The 18,853-nt window shown below is 43.8% G+C and overlaps 1 protein-coding gene across 4 annotated transcripts in view; it reads right to left on the bottom strand.

The window, feature by feature from the left end:
* LOC147187798 (utrophin-like) overlaps window positions 1–18,853 on the bottom strand; it is a 95,774-nt gene that overhangs the window by 54,326 nt on the left and 22,595 nt on the right. For all 4 annotated transcript variants that reach the window (XM_086099846.1, XM_086099848.1, XM_086099847.1 and 1 more), the window contains exons 30-55: window positions 18,477–18,638; window positions 18,167–18,298; window positions 17,783–17,956; window positions 17,498–17,653; window positions 17,162–17,332; window positions 16,691–16,870; window positions 16,393–16,521; window positions 16,128–16,298; window positions 15,801–15,857; window positions 15,501–15,644; window positions 15,114–15,251; window positions 14,952–15,038; window positions 14,121–14,294; window positions 13,832–14,004; window positions 13,431–13,581; window positions 11,309–11,484; window positions 10,905–11,040; window positions 10,377–10,526; window positions 9,986–10,138; window positions 9,787–9,888; window positions 9,482–9,605; window positions 8,200–8,423; window positions 7,977–8,094; window positions 7,679–7,893; window positions 6,711–6,865; window positions 6,187–6,376 (exon numbers count right to left, since the gene is read on the bottom strand). In XM_086099846.1, the coding sequence (XP_085955972.1) occupies window positions 6,187–6,376; window positions 6,711–6,865; window positions 7,679–7,893; window positions 7,977–8,094; window positions 8,200–8,423; window positions 9,482–9,605; window positions 9,787–9,888; window positions 9,986–10,138; window positions 10,377–10,526; window positions 10,905–11,040; window positions 11,309–11,484; window positions 13,431–13,581; window positions 13,832–14,004; window positions 14,121–14,294; window positions 14,952–15,038; window positions 15,114–15,251; window positions 15,501–15,644; window positions 15,801–15,857; window positions 16,128–16,298; window positions 16,393–16,521; window positions 16,691–16,870; window positions 17,162–17,332; window positions 17,498–17,653; window positions 17,783–17,956; window positions 18,167–18,298; window positions 18,477–18,638 (3,942 nt within the window). The remainder of the gene's footprint in view (window positions 1–6,186; window positions 6,377–6,710; window positions 6,866–7,678; window positions 7,894–7,976; window positions 8,095–8,199; window positions 8,424–9,481; window positions 9,606–9,786; window positions 9,889–9,985; window positions 10,139–10,376; window positions 10,527–10,904; window positions 11,041–11,308; window positions 11,485–13,430; window positions 13,582–13,831; window positions 14,005–14,120; window positions 14,295–14,951; window positions 15,039–15,113; window positions 15,252–15,500; window positions 15,645–15,800; window positions 15,858–16,127; window positions 16,299–16,392; window positions 16,522–16,690; window positions 16,871–17,161; window positions 17,333–17,497; window positions 17,654–17,782; window positions 17,957–18,166; window positions 18,299–18,476; window positions 18,639–18,853) is intronic.

Genomic DNA, 18,853 nt, shown 5'->3' with positions numbered 1-18,853 from the left:
CATTTCCTTGCACGATCACAATTGTAGCCCAAATTAGTCATATTTTTTATATGGCGACTAAAAGTAATAGTTTGGGATTTTTCATTTTGTTCTTTCAATTCAGTTCAATCGTTTTTAAAGGCACAAGTTGAACGTCATTGGCTTTTTTGTTTTACATCAGGTTCGTCATTCATCTTTTTTTCCCCGCGCACGACACACTTTCTACCACCTAACGCAACACATACCCTGTTTATACCATACACATAGAGCGTCTAAATATTTTGGCTTTCCTCTCACTTTTACAGGATGTGAAAAGCCGAGACTTACCTCCTAGTCATTATCTTCTACATAAAAGCTGTGCTGATTTCAAATTCATCAATTACATTTCTCTGATCCTTCCAGGATAAACTATAGATATATTATTGATAAACTATAGATATAGTCTAAGGCATATTATATTTATTTATGTTTTTAATATATTTATTTAATTACATTTATTAAGCAGTCATTTTTTTCAAAAGGATCCAATTTCTCGTGTGATCTTTTATTTCATTTTTATTATGGTAGAGTAGATCATGATGAATTTTTATCTGATTTGACTTAATTATTTTTAACTGAACTTTTTCATGTCATTTATTATATTGTTTTATTGATAACAATGTCGACACATGTCCTCGAGTGTTTAAAAGTGTAGCAAGTTGTTTTTAATTCTGTATTTATTTGTTGGTATATTTCGATGTTTATATTTTCTATTAATTATTTATTTTCCCCTGTTCTTATTAAAGTACAATATATCTATTTTACTTGAATTTCATTTTTTGTATTTATGTACTATTTTATTTTATTTTTAATATTATTTTGTGCATACAGTCATCCTTTTTTATATACCATACACTAAAGTAATGGCAAAATGGTAACGCTAAACTTAGTTGACAATCTCAAAATCGGAGTCCTGCTGCTCTGCATTTTCAAAGACTTGAATAGAAAGCAATCCCAGAGAGAGGGGATTGTTTTAGGTGGCACATTCTTGTCAAAACCAACAAGCAAGGTGCCCACGGAGTGGCGAGCGTGCGCAAGAACTGGCTGAAGGTCAAAAAGGCTTCACGCTGACAAGGTAAATTAGACACCGGAGCGCCTCACTCTAGGTCAGTGTGACTTTCTCTCTGCACCCTTCTAGTGTGACACGCTAAAACCCTTTGGATGTAACAGGGCCAGTAAAAAAAATAAAAATAAATTTAAAAAAAAAACTTGGAAATAGTTCCTCTACTGCAAAAAAAAAAAACTCCACTGTCAAAATCGAAGTTAACGTCAAGTTGTCATCAGCGGGTCTCCCTGAGTTATTCCCTGTCAAAAGTGTTGCTGCCTCATTCCGCCCAGAGGCTTGTCTCTGCGTGCTTGTTCACTTTGCGGCATCGTAAAGTGCGCCGGGCGATAAAGCACACGGGCCTTAGCAAGTCTGGCTTGCCGCTGCATCCGGCCGGAGAGCGGCTAATGGAACGAGGGAGCGCACAACACAAATCCATGTTAAAAACGAAGAGAGGCATTAGTGGCTCAATAAGCGTGTGTGGGGGGTGGAGGGAGAAAAATGCATACAAACAGACCAAGTTTTACGGACTAGCTACTTTATGCAACTAATGACATTTAGCTTAATGTATGTCTTCTTGCAAGTCGTGAAATCCCCAAAAGCCTCCATTCCACCTGCCAGTGGCCTTATCTCTGTTTTTATGTGAGCGGGAGTTGATTGATAAAAGACTTGAAGAGCGGCACGCCTGGCTTGTCCACCCCAAGATCCCGGTGGCTTGTTTTAGCTCCGCGTGTGTTTGATCATCACCATGTTGTTGAAAATTGGCTGGAGGGTCCACCTCCCTCACTCTCATCTACGCCCCCCCCCCTCACATCCCCATGAGGAGTGCCCTGCTACTCTCATTACTCTGCCAGCTCCGACTGTGTATGCTGTCGTTCCCCGCCGCCACCCCTACCCGTCAAAGCACAACTTTGGAAGGGCAATCGAAAGCCACTTTTGCCTATTGGGCTGTTTGCGCCGCTCAGCCAACAGCCTTTAGGGATCAAACGCCATTAAAAAAGGTTTTACCCTTTCCACAGGTTTTAAACACATTTAAAGGTGTCACAAAAAAAAACATTAACAGGTAATTCCTGTGCACCTGCTCACTTTGCTCGCTCGCACAGTTCTCCAAATAAGAAGCCCAGAGTGCTTGCTTCAAGCTGTATGCAAAAATGTCCAACTAAACCATATAGTTGCGTCTCACTAAATGCTTATATACAGTGCAACATAAGTCTTAAACAAGATAACAGACATTAGCACAGATGTTACGGTACAATTATAAACCTTCAAACAACTGCGATGGAGCAGCAGCACATAGAAAGAGTGCATACAAAAATACTAATAGGCAAATATTCTCTGCTCTGTGAAAACGACAAACATTAAAAACGGTGAACGATGACTATATCTGGGGTGCACTGTGATAAACGACTCTTTAGCTACGCTAGTGAACCAGCTAAATTGTTGCAGAAAAAACTACAGGCTCTGACAAAAGAGCATTGCGACTGAGTCATCAACAGAAACTTTCACCCCAGCCCAGGAGGCTCAGCCGTGATCAAATCCATCAAGCGGAAGGCAACAGTCCAACCCGGAGGCTAGCGAGCGACAGCCCTCCGGGAGGACAGCGACATGTCTGGCATGAGGAGAGGGCGAAGCACCTCACGCAACCCATTGGGCGCTAATTGAGTGCCAACGATTGATGGCTCTTCACGGTCAGGAAATCGTCCCTTCGGGTATCTGGTTCAAAGACAATGTGTATTTGCTACTCACAATTATTTGGAATGATAGTGAAGTCACGAAACGATGATTCACCGATCTCAAAAACTTCAAACTACCAAAACTCAAATACGAAAAAAAATATTCGTTGTTTTTGACAGGGTTTTTTTTTGGGGAGGATAGTGAGAAGTCGAAATCAAAATCACAATGGCATTTCAAGCCCTACCATTCGTACAGTATTAGTAATAATTATATGACAAAACTAAAATGGCGAATGTTAACACTCAACAGTCCACGTGCCCCCAAAAAAGTCAAGCGGAAAGCAAACAGTCCCATGTTGGCGTGCTGAGGAGTGATGGATTTATGGATTAAGACTGGCTTAGGCTGGACTGTCACATGTTGCTGTGATTGAAGCTGGCAAGCCATCACAAACCATTGTGATGCATTTGTCCCCCCCCACATCCACATTGGCCAAATCCTCCGTGATGAAAAGGACCCAGATGACAACCAGCTGTGGCGTATTACGTCACCGTACGCTAGCCTTTTGCTCACAGGAAAGCTCCAAAACGTGACACTTCAGAGCATGCATGCAAAAGTACTCACACCCTGTGCTGAAGTCGTAAAGCAAAGATATTTGTGTCAAGAAAAGGTTCTGGTCACAATTTCAGTCCTGACTGATGCACTAAAAAGTACCAAAGCGAAATCAAAATGATTTTTTTTTGTCTCTTAATTACATACAATATCTGTTTTGGTCATTTGAGCAAAAAAAAAAAAAAAAATGTTCCTGTTTCAAGGAAATTAACTTAATGATCAACAAAAATACAACAAAAAAAACCCTCACAATATATATTTTTTTAAATGTGGAGTCATTAGAGAATAAAGTCAGGGAAAAAAAGTTATAAGATAATGAAAATACATTATATTCTGAAGAACAGATCATATTCAGACAAAAAATGTCAAATACGAGAATAAAGTCATGAATTACAGGATAAAGTCACAATTATGTGAATAATCACATAATCGTATTACACAAAAGATTAAAAAAAAATTTAAAAAAAAAGAAAATGTGGAATACCACAAAAATCAAGTCTTCAATGACAAGAAAAAGAAGCAATAGCACAAGCAAAGTAGTTGCAATTATCAAGAAAATCATCCTCAACTGACTCAAACCAACACATTCCTACAAAACAGCACTCCGGGGTCGAGAAAACTCAGATGAAAGAGGAAGCATGTCACGGAGTTGAGATCCTGAAAACCAGGACGAGAATTTCACACACCATGGCAATGATGACGACGACGCAAAGTTCAAATGACTTTCTCACCAAAAGAAATACATGAATGAATAAATCAACTCTCCGTGCTCTCTTCGCACTGCGCTCACCCGCGCACGTACCTTGCAGAGTTTTTGATAGCGCGGCGAGGAGATCGCCATCCTCTGGAGTCTGTGTAGGAAGACCACCACTTTCTGGAGGGAGGTCCGGACCATGGCCATCATTTTAGAACTGCCACAAGTCTGCAGCAGCCCGGCGCCGGTCCGCATGCTATCACTGCCCTAGCCCTCTCATGGCGCCCCGCGTTTGCCGTCTCTCTTGGAAGCCTGCTGGACCTGAGCTGAGCCGACGCGATGCGCACGCACGCACGTGCCCCGCTCACTCCCTCGCTCGCTTACTCACTCGCACTGAGCTATAAGCATGGCTCGTCTTTTTCATCGCGCAACGGACCAGACTCACTATCTCCCCCACGACGACATTTGCAAATTGGCTGTGACGAAGAAGAAGGATAGAATTTTTTTTGAAAAGTGCTGAGCAGGACAAGACGACGAGCCACTCCGCTCTTCAAGCGATCCCGTTAGAGAGAAGAGGACAGCTGTGAGATGGAACGAGGAGGGGCGGCAGGTAGCGCCTCCTTTGTGCACTGGCTACATCAATGGGGAAGGCGGCGGAGTAATAACACGCGTGATTGTCAACACGCGCTCCAAGGAGGAGGAGGAGTTACAGGGAGCTTCCTGGAAGCCAAAGTCCCCGTTGGGATTTCTGCCTGGTGCCGTCAGAGCGCGCCCCACGTGAAACACAAAAGTACCCTTTGAGAAATGTAATATACGCCAAAAAAAAAAAAAAAAAGTCACTGCAAGGAACCATGCCAAGCACTGTCATAAATTACTCGGAAAAGTCACATCATTATGAAAATACTCGAAAGTCGTAATGTTGCAAGAAGTTGTAAATTATGAAAATAAAGTCGCATATTGCTAGCAAATCTCAAAATATCACACTAAATACAAATATCAATACAATACGCCATACATTCCGAAAAACTGTAAACGAACATATTTCAAGAAGAGACATGCTATTGCATACAAAAGTTGTCCTAATGAGGACAAAGAGGATACTAGTCCACATACATTTCCATTGTAGCCATTCACATTCGGTGAAATAAAGACAAATATTTGACACCAACAGAGGCTGCTTTAGTCATTATCTCACACACACACATACACACGCATAGGCAGTGGTCGGGGGATTATGCTAAGCTTTGGGGAAGAAGAGTGTTTAGAGAAGCTTTATTGTGCCACAGAAGCCATTAGAGTCAAAGCACAATATTGACTTCTCAGGAATTACAACAGCCCGTTTTGTTGCCTCACTTATTATATATAGGACTGTGCTTGTATGTATGATTTTGTGCGTTTCAAGAAAGCCTGTGGTCAAAAAGGAAAAAGATGGACTTTTAAAAAAAAAAAAAGGTGCATATAATGACGTTTTCCTCAGCTCACAGTAGTTTCCGATTTCCGCAAATGACTTTTCACACTTGAATGCCATCCATCAATCTCAAGCGCGGCAGAGATAGAAACAGAGGCGACATGGCTTTAATTAAGGCGATATGTCAGGGCGCCGCGGGGGTGCGGAGCAAGTCTTGCTTTTGCTCAAGACAATTGTGCCGAGGCGTTTACTCATGCGTCGTAGGCATGGATGTGATACTAATTCGGGAGCGTTGAATGATTTAGTACAACTCTTTTCAGAGTGGAATGATTCAGAACAAGAATATGTTTTGTTTTGTTTTTTTGGGTCAATCGGTTTTGTCACGCTGCATCAATTCAAGATGTGATTAATTGAATTCTCAGCTCATCACTGATACCATTCTTTACAGAGGATAAAGATCAAAGTGAATCTAACATCTCCGTTAACGATACAGTCAAATAGCATTAAATGGAGGTCACAGGAACACGTATAATTAAACATATCCAGGAAGCAATGAGCTGAACTCAATGTGCCCACGTGTTCAGACGCCCCTCAACATGCCCTCTCATTGACACACATGTGGATTCACCTCGGCACTAATGTGGAATGACATTGAGATAATAGCTCCCATCTGTGGTACTGACAAACAAACAAAAACATACACGCACGCACACACAGCATCTCTACACAGATTCCTACCTCCAGCTGTCGTCTGAGCTCTTTGACGCGGACGGAGTCCTGTGACAAGTCCTCCCTCTGGGAGGCGTCGGCCAGCACGTTGACGGTGGTCTCGGCCTCCTGGAGCCACTTGAGGAAGGCTTCCAGCTCCCTGAGGGACACCTGCAGGCCTTTCAGTTCGTCGTCCAGCTGCCCGTGGCGGTCATTGGCCCTGCACAGAACAAAGGCAATAAATGTCTTTGTCCTTTCCTACGACAGCAGTGCTTTGGGATACAAGTTTAATTTGTTCTGTGACCACATTCGCAAGTGAAAATACGAGAGTAGTAGAGGCCTTGGATGGAATGATACACGTGTCCACTGCAGTGACTGACGTGCAGTGTCATTCATGTAGAATAAAACAAGCATTTGAAGAGTGCCCCACAGTAGAGTTGTCCTGCAATGTGTTTAACAGCTTGTTAAAATATGTGAGGCCTGAAGAGTAATATAACCACATTGTCGTCATTATTCATGGATGAAAAGGCTTTTAAAAAAAAAATGCTGGGCACCTGTTGTTGAGGTTGTTCCAGGCGGCGTTATGCGCATCAGTGACTTCTTTCACCCGCCGGGTGTCGTCGGTGGAGTACTCGCGCAGAAGATGACCGGACAGCTCGTTGAAAGCCGCCACCGCAGCTTGGCCTCGACTCAACTCGAGCAAAAAAGCCTGCGTCGACATAAACATCAGGAAATATGATCGAACGCTGACAGAGGCGGGATGCTGGTGCATCTTTTGCTAAAAATAACAACAGTCAGTTCATTGAAATAACATTTGTGTTGTCTTGACTGCAATTAGTCACCATTATGTGACCAAACAAAGCTTTGCTGTGGCCTCGCTGCTCTCAGTTGCCCTCTAGTGTTCGTCCCACACAGTGCGTCGGAGGCTCTCACGAGGCACAATTTGTCATCTCGCATGAGGATGACGGTTGATGTGGGTTCGCTGATGCTATTAAGCCTCCAAAGGATACTGCAGAGAGGTGATTCATTTCCCATCTTGCACTTTTAATCACACTTTGAAATGCGCGGGTAATTAAAGCTGCAAGCGGCAAATGAGAGAGCCCTCGCACCCCCACGCCTGTCTGGAAACTCAAATGTTTCCCAACATGCCGTCATCTATCTTTCCAGTATGCGTGGTTGAAAGTTGGAGGTCGTTTAAAGCCAGATTATCCCTGGTCATGGAAAAAAATGAAATGAGGCTAACATAGCAGCTTTGAGCCAATATGGTAGACTTGCTGTGTCTTTTTGGGCATGGGTTCTAGAGAATTTTTTTGTGGTTCTACTCATGATAGACAGGCCTATAAAAATTTATGTTGCTGAGGAACATCGGTTTCAGTGGCAGTTTGTTGATACGAATGCTGGAAGGCAAGGAAATGGCTGATATGAGCCCTAAAATGAGCACTTTATACCACAATGGAAGACTTCCTGTATCTTTTAGGGTTCTTGAGATGATTTTGTTGGTCTACTCTTAATCGACCATCACCTTGCTGTCAGCCAGCTGAATGGTCAGGGGGTCTCTGGACTCCCGGGACTGCTGCAGCATGTTATGGAACCATCCTTCCTTGTGTCCGATCAGAGCCTGCACTTCCCGCCGCTGACTCTCCCACTGGTCACTGTGGCCAATCATGTTGTCCAGCTGCTGGAGTCGCGCCACCACGCCGTGCTGCGTGTTGTCCCACTGGTTGCGCACTCTCTCCACTGGCGATATGGTGAGAATGAAAATGTGTTTTTAAAAAATATACACAAAACGGAGCGGGTGATGCTAATTGAATAGCACGCACGTTTTTCCGTGATGGACGTGCGCACATCCAGGTTGGACGTCTTGTTTTTGATGTTCTGTGCAAGGGTGAAAATGTCCTCCAGCTGAGGATGACGATGCTCCAGGTCGCTTTTGGTCACCTGGGTGGATGAAACAGACAGACATCGTTTTTTTAATATACAGGTTTTTAAGTCCGATAGTACTGCGAGTGAATAGAGGTGCTTAGAAACAAGTGCTGCTCTCACCTGAAGGCGCGCCATGGTGGTCCTGATCTCTTCTGTGTCGCCCACTGTGACAATGTTGGACTTGAGCATTTGTGTGATGAGGACCAGCCAGTCCGCCAGCTCGGTGGCTGTTTCATTGAGGTCGGTGGGCGCCACCAAGTCGGGCGTGTGCGGGGTCTGGTGATAGGGGTCCTCGCTCGCCAGGCTGGCCATCTGGACAGCTGAGGGCACTGAAGACACTGTGACTACAATGGAGTAAAGTAGTAGCCATTAGAAGGTTTATATTTTCCGTTTTGCTCATTTCCGTTAACTTTCACAGACGTTAGCATGAAATGAGGAATTTGCAATTTAAAAAAAAAAGTGAGTCTTAATACATTTAATCGTGGTTCAAAAATGCGGCAGTGGTAAAACTATTAAAAAAATATATATTTAAAGACACGAGACTGGAATATATCCAATAATATTTACCGGGTTTAACTGTATACATATTGAAGGAAAAATGAGAGCATGAATATTAAAAGATGTTCTTGAACGTAAACGTCAAATGGTGATGAATGATGCTCGGCAGCGAAGGTAGCTCACCAGCTGATTTGTAATTTCAGCATGCATTTTTCATGCTGGAAATGAAAGCATTGCTCTTTCTCCACCGTACTTGTTCCCACTAAACGGTTGCGTTACTCATATGCTGCCGATGATTCATGGGAAAGGAGCGCAAATGTGTTGTATAATGTCGGGGGTGTAATACTCATGAAAATGCAGAACCTCTACAGCGGCTAAATTAATATATAAAATAATGTTGAATGCACAGAGTCAATAATAAATCCTACAAAAAAAGAATGAAGAGATGAATACTGAAATAATTGAACAAAATAAAAAGTACAAATATAAAATATATTTTGTAAAAATCTATTATCCACATTTTAATGCCATAAATCCATTTGAATTAAGTCAAATATCTGTGCATTGTATAAAAGCTGAATAAAAGTGATTAGAGTGTGTAAAGATTTTTTTTTTTTAATAAAGTGTATAATTTGTATGTCGTGTAGTATTCCTGTGCTGAATGTGTGCTTGCAAGGGGCATGGCCTAGTGGGCAACATCAGGAACTGGAGTCAGATTGGTCGGTTCGTCTGCATGTAAGCGTCTGGTTGTGAGTTGTGGCTCACAGCAGATCCTTGCAAATGTTCTCAATTTGTATTTTGGGTTTGCAAACTAAAGTACAGGGAAAAAAAATAGTGAAGCGACGGATTACAGAACAGATGATTTTCCACTGTAAAACGTGTTCAAAATGAGACCGCTGTTTACCGAGTTGCTGGTGCTCTACAACCCGAGTGTGGTGCAGCGTCCACGGGGAGACGTGCGCCTGCAGAGACTCCCTCAGTCGACCATCCAGAACTTTCCAATCGGCCGCCAGCTGTTCCACCTTGCTCTGCGCGTGCGTGCCGTGAAACATTGAGAGTGTGTGAGATGAGGAACGGTGCTTTAATAAAACAGCCAATTAAGCTGCAATCAGTTCCAGGAGAGAAAAGGACCTGCTGCAATATGGTATAATTACACAGGCTTGTGAATTTAGGCTTATTGAATAAATCACACAACTAGGCTGAGGGAACCTTTTCATGAGGAGAAAGCTGCTGGCGTCTCTGAAGCTCAATAGAGTGGGCCAGAAGGTCCTCTAAGTCCTTCTTTCTGTCTTTCATGGAGACCTCCAAAGCCTGAAAACAGTCAGACAGGGGTCACGTATTTATAAAAGATTGACTCTTGGTGAATAAGGCGCTCCATCACTATATCACGGCTCATCATTTACGGTACCTGCGCTTGGCCGGGACTGAGGCCTCGATTTGTGATGGTCTGGTGCGTGATGACTACCCAGTCGGTGAGCCGGGTCATTTTGTCGCGGAAGTGGGCGTGACTCTTCAGGTTGGCCTCCACCTGTCCGACCTTGTCTAACAACTCGTGGGTTACCTGCAGGTTGGGATTCAAGAGGGGAGTAGTTCAGGGAAGAATGCTTTTATTGATGGGTATTTTGGCATCACTGCAGGGAATCCTCACATCTCCAAAATCGCAACTTCTCTAGGTTATCAAAGAAACAGCACCTTGCTTGATTTACCAAGGTGCAGTGTCAATTACGGATTATGGGGTGTTATTTCTGTATTTAATGCATACACAAGACGTATGAATTATTCCCCGCGGCTTATCCCACCTTGCTCCAGTTGAGGTTGATGGCTCTGAGGTTGCCCACGTGGTGGTCTCTGGTCTGCGGGTTTACGGCGGGACTGGCTAGGATCTGCGGGGCATGTTTGTTGAGCCAGACCAGGTGTTCATTCTGCACATCCATCTCCATGGCTAAGGCCTGAGGGGGAAACACTGGAGTCGTTTATGTCATCAAGTGCTATTGATCGAAAGAAAGTTAATCACGTTGGTCTCGGCGGATCAAATGGCAAAGGTAAAACCTGGGGCTGAAAGGCTTGTCAGTTAGAAGAAAAACAAAAAAGTAAAGTGGCTTTTGCTCAGGTAAACACTCTGCCTCAATTAGTCGACCGCCTCGCCTCAAGCATCAGTCCAATTTATGGCTCCTCGGGGTGAAAGACAGTTTTTTTTCCCTTTCACGTCACTCAAGATGTAACACATTGAAGCCTGCTTGCACTTCAAATTTTGCAACACAGCCAAAATGTGACTTTTTTTTTTAAAGGCACTCCTGTACATTTTAGAAAATACGGTAAATGCCTACTTTGAGTTCTTTGAGGTTCTGGTCGGTGGAGGAGATGGGAAGAGTGACAAAAACGTTCTCGGCCTGCTGCAACCATGAAGCCAAATCCTCGCTTCGCCTCATCAGGTCCCCCAGGGCAGCATCGCCTGCAGCCAGCCTGCAAAGACACATTATTTACCCAGATTGGGATCTCTAGTTCCCTCCAGGTTGCAGACTTAATCCCGAAATTTACATTTAAATTACCATTGGCGACTAATTGACCGCAACCGATAAGAAAACAAAGAAGATAGGCAGGAAATGCTGACCTCGATCCTGTACTACACTGGAAATCCAAAACTTCTAATCCAGTTACCGAAATGATGGCGGTACAAGTATATATCGACATCTACCCTCATGTCCATTAATAGCCACGTTTCTATGAATACCTGCACTGTCGGTCCGCGACCTGGCGCTTCGTAGCCCTCCATCGCTGCCTCAGGACGTGGAGCTTCTCTTCCAGCAGAGCGCCGTCAGGGGAGGACAGCTGGCTGATGATGCGCTCTCCTGTGCGGGTGAGACCGGCCAGGACGGCCTGGTGGTTGGCAAGTCCTTCCCCTAATTCCTAGAGGGAGAAACAGATTCCAAACTAATTCCTAAAAATCGACAGGCCTTACAAATCAAATTGTAGTGCCTGTAAAGTGAAAATTAATGGCTTGAGTGACAGCCAATTTGGAGCATTCTGACTGCTCCTTTCAAGGCTGACAGAATATTGTGTTGATTTTTACGGCATAAACACAGAAACTACCAAATGAAATAAACCATTTACTTTCATCACAATTTTTTTTTTTATACTTGATGCCATTTTTTAATAATCAGTCGTAAAACATGGGTTTGTTTCATCCAGCGCAACTGATCATTTTTGCTTTTGTGGCACCTCAAACAACTGAACAGTCCTTTTTCTTTTGTAAAATACCAACCACAAAATTGAAAATGTGATTTTCATGGCAAAATAATGGCCGACTACGTTATTTAATAGTAGTATTCAGTAGTGTGTGTGCGTGCAAGTTTCATGCATGTGTTTGACGGTGTGTACATAGATTGCATCATTGCTTCTACTTCTAAATTTAAATAATCCCCATCATGTCTTCCGTTGTGAAACTCTGTGATAAATTTCACGTGACAAACACTTTGATCTTGCTTGTAACAGTCGTATATCCAAGGGCATGTCACGTTTTTAGGAGCTTACACATTGTTGTGACACAGTGAGCTGATCCAAGAGGGATCCAATGCTGCCATCGGTTGGCCACCGGTAATGCTTAAAGATTGGAGCCATTCATTCTGCTCTCAAACACTGTGTGCTATGTTCACTGAATGCACTGCAAGCAGACCCGACTTAGCTGTCACTTGTCAATAAAATAGGACTTCTAAAACCAGGAGAAATGGATGGTACTTTGTGCAGCTATCAGGACAACGAGGCACTCTACAGAAGCCATGTCAACCCAATGCCCCTGCCTCCATCTATTTGTGATGTGCGCACACTCACGGATGACAATGAGGCGCTCTGAATCACCTATGCCATTCCTAAGCGCAGTCCACATGCTGGTTGTCAAATGAAGACTTTTTTAATTTAAAAAAATCCTCCTCTCACTCTTCTATTCAAACAAACAGAACACCACACAGATATTCAAATGTAAACTCATGTCAGTGCAAATCTAAGTCTCACAAACACTAGTCAAGTCAAGTCGTGCATAAATTTCAGCCAAGCACAGAGTCCTAAAATTGAGCCCACGCTCCCTCGCCTCTCTGCTAATTGGTGCCGCTTAATCCCTTCACTAGCTCTTAAAACCTGTGAAAATGCGTGTAAACAACTTGTGAAGACGCGTGTAGCTCAAGATTTAGTAACCACACAAAGACGCCGGCTCGTCTTCTCTTGTGCATAATGAATTTGGATCGATTTTAGTTGTTTGTTTAAAAGATGCAGTGTACAAACAACATCCCTCCACAGGGAATGCAGTTGAATTATCAAAGACTGGCTAACATGTGTCTAATAGTTTAAACAGTAAAAGCATATCTTGGGGATAATGATCATGTTTTGAACTCGTATTAAATGAGGTTTCATCACACTATACATGACTCCATCTGTCATGGCCATCCAATGACCACATGGTCAGACTTTCAGCCAAGCAAATGGAAAAAGTCAAAGAAAAAAAAAACAGATAACAGGCTTTTTTTTCCCTCACAGATTTTCATTCTTTCTTTTCCTCCAAGTGGCCAATTCTTTGTTCAATTCTTACAACAATTTAAAGATGACTGTTTGAGAAATCCACTGTAACACTGACTCTGTTCACGATTGTACTTTTATTTTTAAATTACATTTAAATGGAAACACATTTTCACATAGTCATTTAAGTTAATTCATTTTTTAATATGTTTAAACATTTTAATTTAACTTCATGAATGCCCGAGTGTGGAACAGATGCTTTCTTCATGCGTGTATGGGTGTGTGTGTGTGTGTGTGTGTGTGTGTGTGTGTGTGTGTGTGTGTGTGCGCGCGCACCCTGTACTGACCTCTTGGTCGCGCCGTGCTGAGTCCAGGTCCAACTGTCCCTCGGGACCAACGCTGTCGGACAGCAGCCTCTCCGTGTCGGTCAGCCACTGGCTCAGGTCATTCATGTCGCAGTGGAAGTGCCTCCACTCCTCGATGGCGCGGTCAAAGCTCCTGTACAAAATACTTGTCTTTACAAATGTAGATTTACACGTTGTAAACACATTTGAAAAAAATAATTGCAAGTATAAATTGGAGAAAAAATGTTGTGCATATCAGACATGTCTGTAGAACATTTTAAATCCACTTAAAATTAAGGAAATGTCATACACTCCCATAGTAGGGAAGAAGAGAAATTTGCATGTTGAGTAAATCAACGCGAGGCTTGAACTGCCCGAGAGTAGAAAGGCGCCGCCGCGCTCACCCTTTACGCTGGTCGTACATGCGGTTGAGGCGGTCCCACTCGGCGTTGAGTTGCGTGAGCGAATCTTCAATCTGGGAGACCTCAGCGGGCGACGCATGCTGGATGACGTCTGGGTGGCGCTCGTGGATTTCGTCCACACGCTCGCCCACCCGCTCCAGATTTTCATTGATGGTCTGAAGGAAGGAAAAACACAAATGACATGTGCACTGGAGGCTCCATTTATGTTACAAAGGCCAACAGGTAACACATCACAAAAATTCAATTTAAATTAATAACCAGCCGGACAGACCCTGAGCATGTCCTCCTGGGTGGAGAAGTCTTCGTAGAGCCCCCCGCTGAGCTCAGAGGAGTTGAGCAGCAGCTCGTTGTCGGCCATGGTCAACAGCACTTTGTTGATGTCCAGCAGGAAGCTTGATGGGCTCTGCGAGGAAACGCGGCCGCGGTCCGCCACCAACTGGTCGTCCTGCAATTCACGCACACAAACAAATAACACAATTACTGTGGCACAGTGATGTCTGAACGCCCTAAAAGTTGCATAATTAGGAGTTTGAACATAATTTTGATGGTGTCACGATATCACCATTTTAGCCCGAATCAAAATGTTCTTTACTTCTTTTTCTGTAAAAACGAAAAGAAAGAAAAAGACCATGGGAAGCTACCGTGAAATAAGTGGACTCATTTAAAGCAGAAAAAAGTTCTGTGGTTGTGCTTTTGTGAGGACGTCACATAAATTTGACTTGGCTTGGCAGGGTTTCAGTTCCATTAAGGCTTCACTTCACTCTTAGAATCAATCCCTGTTCACTATATAGTGCCCTATAGTGTGAGCAAATCTTTTTCTAGTAATCAGAAATTGATATTCTTTATCCTCTGCAAAGACCGACTTATAGTAGTGCCATACTGATGAGCCCATCTGTCTTTTACTGCTTCAAGTAAGGGCAGCAAAATGGCCATTTAATTGATGCCCTGTGACAAAACCTATTTAATTCTTTTTCATTCTATTTTATTACAACACAGTGTCTGTGTCCCAACACTTGCACCAGTTAATGTTTCATTCCAAAAAACAGCGGAACAGCAAATGGGTCACGCTGAACTAGATCAAAAGCGATCAAACTAAGCTCACCTGGGGCGGCATGTCTCTTATCTGCGGCGTGATCATGTGGGAAGACGAATCGACGACGAGCTGCCTGCTTCTCAGCACCCTGAGCTCCTAAAAAAAAAAAGAGAGACACGAATTAACAGCAGTGCACGAAGAGTGGGGTCTGAAAAAGAGTGCGTGTCGAACCCTGTGTGAAGAGTACTGGTTCTGGAGTCGGAGCAGCAAGATCCTCAGTTCTTCCCTCTGGACCTCGTCTGATGTTTGCTGAAGCAGATCTTCTCCTCGTCTCAGCAGGTTTTCGACACTGGCTTTTTCCTCATCCAGCTGGACACCAGACAAGCCAGGAGGGGAGAAAAAAAGTGGAATCAGTAGCTCGAGAGACTGAAAGAGAACAGACTTTCCCATCCAAGGCGCTATCAAGCTTCCTGACAGGGACATTGACCTCACTGTTGATTGGCCAGCTTTGCGCCACTAGCGTAATTGACGCCATAAACCTAGATAAGCAACACTTTGTTTCAGCTTCGGCCTTCAAAAAGAAAAAAAAAACATCGAAATTCTCGAATGTGGCGCTACCTTGTCATCGTCGGGGATGTTAGCAGAGTCCTGCTGCAGAATACTGAGTGTGTCCTGCAGCTCGGCCTGGATTTCCTGCATCTCGCTGTGGAACGGAGCTTCAGTCTGAGTTTCCACCGAGGTCTCCAGGTTCTGAAGTACGTGCTAAAGAAAAAGCTAAATCTGAGGATGGCTTCTGATTTTCAAAGCAAATTACAATCTGCTGGCCAATGTAACTTCAACTAAAATCGCAGTGAGATGTTTCTTTCACCACTTTGAGTTTATTTATATAGAGTAGTGTAGTGCGTGTAATCATTGAACCTGCTGAGGTGCTTCCTGCTTTATGTCCATGCCTCCCGACTCCAAACTGGTCATCATCTGCGCAAGAACACACATCATTTTTAATATCCTAACACGGACCTCAAACTATTGTTGCAGAAGGGTGGACATTTCCAGTAAATTTCCTGAAAGCTTCCACTAAATTAAACATCGAGAATTATGCAATGACAATAAAGAATGTAGTGGAACCAGTGAAGTTGATCATAAATCAGGAATCCGATCCAAATTCACTTCATGTGCTGGCCATGGTATGAGATGTACATGATATTGAGTGGGTTTCTTTTTTTTTTTGGGGTGGGGGGGTTATACCTGAGCAGTTTTGATGTGCTGCGAGACTTTGTCAAAGTTGCAGTTGAGCTCGGCCAGTTTGGGCTCCACCACGTCTCGGCAGGCAGTTCCACGGCTGGTCATCAGGATGACAGCCTGGTCCCTCACGTTGTCTACGCGCCTCCCGACATCCTCCAATTCCTCCAACATGTTCTGATGACACAGCACACAATGGTTAAACACCAATATACTGCAATTCGTCGCTTGCGCTGCCGCCATGTCATAAATTTTTAAATGACTGTATCACCTTGACAACCTTCTCCCGCTCGGCCGATTCTAGCCGTTCCGCCTCATCCAGGTGGATCTGAGTCTGGTAGAGCCAAGTGCTGATGTGAGCCAGGTTCTCGTCAAGGATTTCCACCTCGCTCTGGTGGCTCTGCATTAACAGATAAGCATGGTGAAGCAGCATGGGGCTCATGATCTATGATACATTTGTCCCAAGTAACTTTAAATCATTGTAAATTTGTGATCACGAAACGGCTCAATTTGGCATCATACTATGGAACCTCCCCCTATTTTTTTTTTTTAAATACTGTTACACCCACCAGCACAGCACTGAGCCAGTCCTCAATCCACGTGTGGACTTGGTTCCAGGACTCGTTCAGGGCGCAGAGTTTGTCCTCCAGCTGTGTCTCGCTGCCCTCCACCAGTGTCTGCAGCCCGCTGCTAGTCTCCATCAAACTGGACAGCTCCTGCTGGCGGCGTTCGGACTCCTTCAAAAGGCCCTGGTGATGCCACAAAGAGCAGTTTCGCGTTTTATGATAGTCATAAAAGCTGTATCTGTATTTAGAGAGATAACACCAGCAGTAAAGAAGGGAAGAAGTTCTCCTAAGCGTCCAACTGGCTTAGGGTGCACCCTACTGGCCAAGTGTGGAAAGACTAGGTTGCAGAGACTCGTTAAATTAATTGACTTTCGATTATTTGACCTTAGATTTGCTATATATTGACTACAGCTTCTCAAAAAAAAGATTCATAATGCCGTAATCATAAAAATAATAAGAATAATTTGTCCTCACATTCGCCCAGCCAATCTCAGCATCGATGTCTGCCGGCATGTCGCCGCTGTTGTTCTTCTGCTGGAGTGCAGCCTCGCTGGTGGTCAGCCACTCTTGGAGGGCGGTGCTTTCCTTGTGGAACTTCTGCGACAGAGACAAGGCTTTTTCCAAGTCTTGCTTGCCCTCTGTTACCTACAAGAAAGAAAGAAAACACGCATTAGACCTTTTATGCCTTACATTATACCATTTGCCTTCTATGTCAGTATTAAGCTATTTTTTTATTAAATGTACATGATTTCTCTATGTTGTGGATTTCCACCTCTAGGGGTCTATATAGAACACAAGGGTTCACTGTACCTGCGCCCCCAGGTCATTGTAAAGCAGTTTGAGAGCGGTCAGCTGCTCGTCCATGGCCTTGGGGTTCTCCGTCTGCTGTTTCTGCACAATCTGCCGACCCGTTTTTATCACCGTCTCCACCTCCAGTTTCACCTCACTCAGCAGCTTGTACAGTTTCTGCACAATCACGAGAAAGGAAAATGAGTACGGGGAAACAACCTGCATAATAAACAGTGGTACCTTGACTTACGAGTTGAATATTTCAGAGTCCTGCTGTACAAAAAGTACTACGAATTCCTGTCTCACCATGCAGCCGTTGAGATGGGACTGGATCTTCTCCGGTTCCAAATCCCTGACATCCAGAACGTGCAGCTCGGCCTTGGCTCCGTCGAGAACCTTCTTGCAGTCCAACATGCGCTGCTCAAAGTTAGCAGGCTTCTGGAACAGCTGGTACTTTGTGGATATCTCTCGTAATTTTCTCTGCATTAGGAAATGAATGGAAAACATTTTTGGGGATGAATTTTTAAATGAGCAGTTACTGCCATTTTTCTTTTTTTTTTTTTTTACATATACACAAATTGCTGAGCACATGAGAAACGACCACCGTAGATTTGAGCCTCACTTGAAGGAATAAAAAATTATATATATGGTGTGACAAAAGCCGGCAGCACCAGGAGGGCTCATCGTTACCTGAAGCTGATCCAGCATGGTGCCACCTTTGGCAGCTTTGCCATCCGTGACCGGTGGCGGCAAGTTGGCCACGTTCCTCCTTCGCATCTCCTCCACCGTCACTTCATGGGTCGCAATCTCAGCACCAATGTCCTGCAAAAAAAAAGTATTCAAATTCAAACTTGTCCATCTTCAACTCTCATTTTATTCTACGTTGGAAGAAATCAATTCGTTGCACTCGGCTTGAGCTCAGCTTTCGCATTCACACCCAGTTTCCTCAAATATTGCATTTTCAATGTGCCTAGAAACGTAAGATGCTTGCACAGCGTACCTGTGCCTCGTGCGGAAGCTGGAAGGCGTCGATACGGTCGGTCAGGTAGGAGGTGAGTGTGCGGTCCAGTTGAGAAAGAGACTCCTGGAGGGTTTGGAGTGCCTCATCATTCTCCTTCAGCGTGGCGAGCTGCTGCTCCAGGCCCGTCTGTCTGTTGACAGCCTGAAAACAATATTTCATTTAAATATGGTTCATTACGCTCAACCCGTATTATTTTGTGTTTTTTGTTATTGTAAAGTGTCCTTGGGTGTCTTGAAAGGCGCTTATAAATAAAATCTATTATTATATTATTATTATTATTACGGCAGGAACAACATCCATGTTCCAACTTTCTATTAAGCTTGCCCTAATGAGGTTCTATGTTAGCGTTGTGCTTT

The sequence above is a fragment of the Hippocampus guttulatus genome, chromosome 20 (genome assembly GCF_054856545.1).
Source record: "Hippocampus guttulatus isolate MCC_2025c chromosome 20, RoL_Hgut_1.0, whole genome shotgun sequence".
Classification (NCBI taxonomy): domain Eukaryota; kingdom Metazoa; phylum Chordata; class Actinopteri; order Syngnathiformes; family Syngnathidae; genus Hippocampus; species Hippocampus guttulatus.
Note: the sequence above shows the minus strand (reverse complement) of the source record. Positions and strands in the feature narration are given on the sequence as shown.